The 6,009-nt window shown below is 40.0% G+C and overlaps 1 protein-coding gene across 1 annotated transcript; it reads left to right on the top strand.

Moving 5' to 3' along the window:
• Positions 1–2,803: 2,803 nt before the first annotated feature.
• On the top strand, positions 2,804–4,918 carry RHOB (ras homolog family member B). Its single transcript, XM_053709644.1, has one exon. It carries the CDS (start codon positions 3,200–3,202, stop codon positions 3,788–3,790), a length of 591 nt encoding a protein of 196 aa, XP_053565619.1. The 5' UTR covers positions 2,804–3,199; the 3' UTR covers positions 3,791–4,918.
• Positions 4,919–6,009: the final 1,091 nt, after the last annotated feature.

Here is a 6,009-nt window from a genome sequence, read left to right as displayed (position 1 = left end):
ATGGTGGCAGGTTCAGGAGTAATTTGTAGAAGCACTTCTTTATAGAGAGGGTGGTTTATTCATGGCATAGACTTCCAGTAGTGGTGGTAAGGACAAATACTGTTAGGGGAATTGAAGAATAATTGGGATATGCATGAAGCTATCCTAAGAATTATTAAAGGGACATAATAATTATCTAAAAACCCTCTGTGCTGCGTAAAGAAACATTCTACATAAAAAATGTTTATTGTTTTTTTTTTAAAAAAAAAAAAAAGATAATACCTTTATTACCCATTCCCCAGTTTTGCATAACCAACACTGTTATATTAATATACTTTTTACTTCTGTGATTACCTTGTATCTAAGCCTCTGCAGACTGCCACCTTATTTCAGTTCTTTTGACAGACTTGCATTTTAGCCAACCAGTGCTGACTCATAAATAACTACACAAGAGTGAGCACAATGTTATCCATATAGCACACATGAACTAGCGCTGTCTAGTTGTGAAAAACTGTCAAAAGCACGGAGATAAGAGGTGGCTTTCAAGGGTTTAGAAATCAGCAAAACAAAAGAACAAATCAGATTTGGTGGTAAACATAAGTTGGAAAGTTGTTTAACCTTTTAAAGCCGTTATGACGTTCTATTCCGTCATAATTAGACTGGGCTTTAAAGCCGTTATGACGGAATATAACGTCATAACTAACGGCTGTCCTGAAGCCTTCTGTGCTTCAAGGATTTAATCGCGGTCTGGAGGGCGTTCCTAGGATTGTAGGGACGCCCCCCAGATGCGATCCAATAATTGAAATCTCGCGATCGTATGCATGATCGCGTAGTTTCAATTTGTCTACATCGGAACAGTTGTTCCGATGTAGGCACTTTAACTCTGTCACGAAAGGGTTAAAATCACATGCCCTATCGGAATGATGAAAGTTTCATTTTGACTAGGCTGTCCCTTTAACACACTTCTGAACAGACTGGCATCTACGTAAGTATGCCACTCAGGGTTGGCTCATTGGCTGTGCCCTGCTTATTGCTGTAATAAAATGCTCTATCTATTACTATTCCCAGTAATCTTACGTATTATAAGGGTATATGGACAGATTGTATGTACCGTATAGTTCTTATCTGATTGCAAAATCTATATATCTGTGTTTCAAATAAATAGGTCTATACTTTATGTAGGGCAGGTTTTTTTTCTCTCTACTAATTGGCCTAATCTGATTTTAGATTAAGATATATAAATATAAAATTGCAAAACCTGTATAAAGGATGTTATTTTTAATTTGAATAATAAACAGGGTTTTCCTGCTTTCTTTGCATGTTGAGTTTGTGTTGATAACTAATGTTGTAGCCCAGTAACATGCAACCAGTTCATTACACCACACAGCAGCCAGGGACAAAACAAACTGCTCTGTCTGGGATGATGATTCACTGCAGCTGCATAACCAGCCTTAAACAGGAAAGAAGGAAGCGCTTCAGCAAACACAGCAGGGAAGTACAGGAAGGAGAAATGAGAGCAGGGAACACTCAGGGCTTTACCAATAATAATAGAGACTGTAAGCAGCACTAGTGTAGAGGCTGTTATGGGCTGGGGATTAATCAGCACTGTAAAGGGATTCCCCTAAAAAATATAAATATTAGCCAATATACATACTGGTTTTTCTTCAACATAAACTTCTCTATATATAGTGCATGTATATGAGAGAACAGTTTAGGTGTATGTATAAATTCCAGGTATTATTTAATCTCTTGTACAGGTGAAAAGGAATTGTGAGTGAGCTTTATGCAAAATTAAAAGTGATTTATTATTATTATTTTATACAAGCTAGGCTATAATAGGAAGAATGTGTGAATATAGTTAGCACCACAATAACACCAGATGACTGGAACATAAACGTATATAGTGATCATATTTCCCTATAGTATTCAAAGTAAAACTGTCATCTCTTTAGAGTCATAGTTGCATATTTTATCACTATCTATATGAATTTTAACTGCTATATATCAACCAAGATAATAGTTTGCTTATTCTCATTTATTTGTTAAGTGCCACAAAATGCAGTAATACTGGGTATGAATAGTAAACAATGATGCTGATTCATTATAAACAAATAAAAAATAGATACATAAGGGCCTAAACAAATTATGCAAGAGCTTACAATCTACATACAAAAAAAACATGAATACTCACTGAAACATCCATAAAATAATGAAGGAATAACAACTGATTGTGTCATACACAAAGTATATTTTCACATTTGTTTTAGGATTGTATCACATTTATTGTCACCAAAGTATTTTTATTTTGTTGATATAATTGTATCATTTCCTTGAGGACACATAAAAGCAGTAGTTATCTGCCCACAGATTCCATTAGACTCTTTATAGTAAATGTTGTAGTAACTAACATTAGTGAGATTATTGTTTTGGATTCCCTTGTGTTGTACTATCGATTCAATAGCTTTACAGTAAAGTAAATGTCTCACTATTCAAGGATTATGAAATTGATAACAGCTGTATAAAAAGCGTGGAATTGCTTTCAGTCACAGTTGGGATCTGCTCTGTCTGACTGTATATACTATATTAGGTCCCAGCAACCTCCCTATAGCACTTGCCCTCAGTAGGCGACGCCCACCCCCTCTTTTCCCAGGGACGCTAAAGGGAAGAAATCTGTCCTTGTCATCTTGTCAGCTGCTTTAGGCTACGCACCGCCCCTCGCTTTGTCCTCCAATCATCTGGCGCTTTCCATGAGCATAACGTCATCTCCGCCTCGCTATTGGCTGGCTATATTAAGAAAGCTGGCTGTCCCTTTAAATAGTGAGAGCACAGCGTGGCTGTGAGTGAGCTAACGAGGCCGCAGAGTAGCGAGTGAAAGTGACACGGATCCCTACAGCTCCACAGACCGCACGCACCGTATTATCATTAGCTGTAACCGCTGCAGGCAGGGGAATCAACTAAAGACTCGGACACTGCTTAACCCGAGACCCCTCGTGCGTGTCAGCTGCTTCCTGAGGTGCATCCCGCCGTATCCAGCTAACTGAGCCGAACTATTCGCCCTTCCTGGTGCAGCCCGTTGGACCTGAGTCGGAGTCCGTGCTCCTGTTACACCCCCCTTTGTTGCCGCCCTAGCTGGTTATCCCTTCAGCCTGACACCATAGGCAAGCTGAGACAGCGCACAGGAGCCTCTCGCAGCTCCTACTCGTCCGGCACCAAAGTGGCTATGGCAGCGATCCGCAAGAAGCTGGTGGTGGTAGGGGACGGGGCATGTGGCAAAACGTGCCTGCTCATAGTCTTCAGCAAGGACGAGTTCCCCGAGGTCTATGTGCCCACCGTGTTCGAGAACTACGTGGCGGACATCGAGGTGGATGGCAAGCAGGTGGAGCTGGCCCTGTGGGATACCGCAGGGCAGGAGGACTACGATCGTCTGCGGCCTCTCTCATACCCAGACACGGACGTCATCCTCATGTGCTTTTCAGTGGACAGCCCGGACTCTCTGGAGAACATCCCTGAGAAATGGGTGCCCGAGGTCAAGCACTTCTGTCCTAACGTACCCATTATCCTGGTAGCCAACAAGAAAGACCTTCGAAACGACGAGCACATCAGGAACGAACTTGCCCGCATGAAGCAGGAGCCGGTGAGGGCAGAAGATGGCCGGGCTATGGCCATTAGGATCTCTGCCTACGAGTACCTAGAGTGCTCGGCTAAAACAAAGGACGGTGTGAGAGAAGTGTTTGAGACCGCCACTAGGGCGGCGCTGCAGAAGAGACATGGCCCCAGTGGTGAGTGTATGAGCTGCTGCAAACTGCTATAATAACCGCCTCCTGCGGACTTGGCTCACTAAATTATCTACCCCATCGCCTTCAGCTGGGGAAAGGGTTCCAGAAAACAAGAGTCTGGCACCCCCTGTTCAGTATTGGTGCCCGGGAGTTGGATTCTCACCACGTGACCAGACTCTTGGCCTAAGGGACCATGAAGTGGGACTTAATTGTTCTAATGGGTCAAGACCTGTCCAGTTGACTTTACATTTTTCTCTCTACTGCATTCCCTTCTTCAGAACCAGCTTCAGTATTTTCTTGTACAGACAAGTTTAATCTTGTTATTTCTACGGACACATACTGTGTGGGAAGGGTTGTGCATTTGCATAGGACTTCTCAACTTGAGTGGCCTTTGTTCTCCTAAAAACTCATTGCTTTTCAAAACACTACATGCTGTGTAGATCTCAGGAGCATCCCACTACTCTTTATTTTAATAGGTATTGGTGTGGTAGGCTCAAAGTAAACCACATGCCTATTTGAAGTGTTAACCACTACATTGCCAAAAGGAAAACTGACTATTGAGGAGTTGCATTTGCCCTACAAATACAGGATCTTTTGAATGTTTATAAATGTGTAAATATGACTATGTACATAATTGTTTAGGGCTACTGTACCTAGTATCCCTAGAAAAAAATGATTTAAAAAAATCTCTTGCCTTCTGTAGCTCATGTTTTCATTAAGGTCTTTTTTATTTATGTTTTCTTATGAAAACGATTTTGCACACTTCAACACTCCATGCACTTGCCATCTGCATAAAAACACTAAGATTCAAACACTATGTGTAAGCTCTAATGGTGGTGTTTGGTGTCCTTCCCCCCACCCCTCCAAGACCTGGGCGCAGTATTAATACCACTGCATCTTATAACATTTAAACATTGATTTTGAGATTTAGGTAATTCATTTTGTTTTGCAGATGTTTTATGGAGGGTTCTTTATCTATCTTTCCATTGCTTCAAATGTCTTTTTATGGGGGGAGGCAGATCTAATTTTTAAACGGTGGTACTAAAATAATTTGAAAACAAGCTAACAGTGGTATAGAGATTGTTTTGAACATGTTTACAGGCAGAACTTAAAATATGTATATACAGTTTTTATGTAAAATATTAAAACAATTATGTAAATTATATTTTGTTTCATTATTTTGTGTTACTTGGAATCACACATCTGTACACAATTACTAATATTCATGTTAATGCTGTGACAATTTGTTAGGAACTTTATTTGTTATAGTTGTTCTGGGGCTATTTCTGTTTAGTGCAGTCACAACTGCTTCAGGGAAACTTCAAACAATCGTATCTTATTTGTAAGCTGATTTAAACCTGATCCAGAAAATATATCTGGGTTTTCTTTGAACTGCTCATGGGGTATGGTGTACAAAATGGAGTTCCCCTGTGGGACATTATGTATAGATTGTTTACTGTTTAGGTTAGATTTAAAATAAAACTCAGACTGGTACATGCTGCACCTGGATAACACACTACATCAGTGAACATTAACATGGTTGTTGGTAAGAAAGGGGAATAAAAAAAGACGCAGCAATAACATTTTTAATTTACCTCAAAGGCAAATATACATTAAACTCTGCCTTTAAACAGTGTTTCTAGTTGAAACTGGCTTGCTCTAATTAAAGTTCTGAAGGCGCAGCAATGCATTAAAGGTAGTTAACAGAAAACATCAGGTGAGCCAAGTAGTGCACTTCTGCCTCTGTATGTTTTAAAATAAAGGATACTAAAAGAACAGAGTAGGTGCTCTGTACTGAATTGTCAAATTGTTCACATTTTACTCCTGTATGTATATTCCACATTTATCTCCCTATTTCTTACTGACGCACCTATACAATATTGTCAATGTCTGGGTATTTTATGAGTGTCCAACCACAAACAGGCTGAGATTTAAATATTTAGTTAAAAGGCAACTTTTTCAGCAATGCTTTAAGAGACAGTCTAGTCAATTCAACATTCATGATTCAGATAGATCATACAATGTTCAAGTTTACTTTTATCATCAAATTTGCTTTGTTTTTTGGCATTCTTTGCTAACCTTTTAAAGCCATTATGCCATTCTATTCCGTCATAATTAGACTGGGCTTTAAAGCCGTTATGACGGAATAGAAAGTCATAGCTAACGGCTGTCCTGAAGCCTGTGCTGTCAGGATTTGATCGCGTTCTGTAGGGTGTTCCTAGGGTTGAAGGGACGCCCACCAGACTCGATCCAA

Source organism: Bombina bombina, chromosome 4 (genome assembly GCF_027579735.1).
Source record: "Bombina bombina isolate aBomBom1 chromosome 4, aBomBom1.pri, whole genome shotgun sequence".
Classification (NCBI taxonomy): domain Eukaryota; kingdom Metazoa; phylum Chordata; class Amphibia; order Anura; family Bombinatoridae; genus Bombina; species Bombina bombina.
Note: the sequence above shows the minus strand (reverse complement) of the source record. Positions and strands in the feature narration are given on the sequence as shown.

Bases quoted from the DNA above. Each gene is read 5' to 3' on its own strand.
- RHOB (XM_053709644.1), top strand. From the start codon at position 3,200: ATGGCAGCGATCCGCAAGAAGCTGGTGGTGGTAGGGGACGGGGCATGT.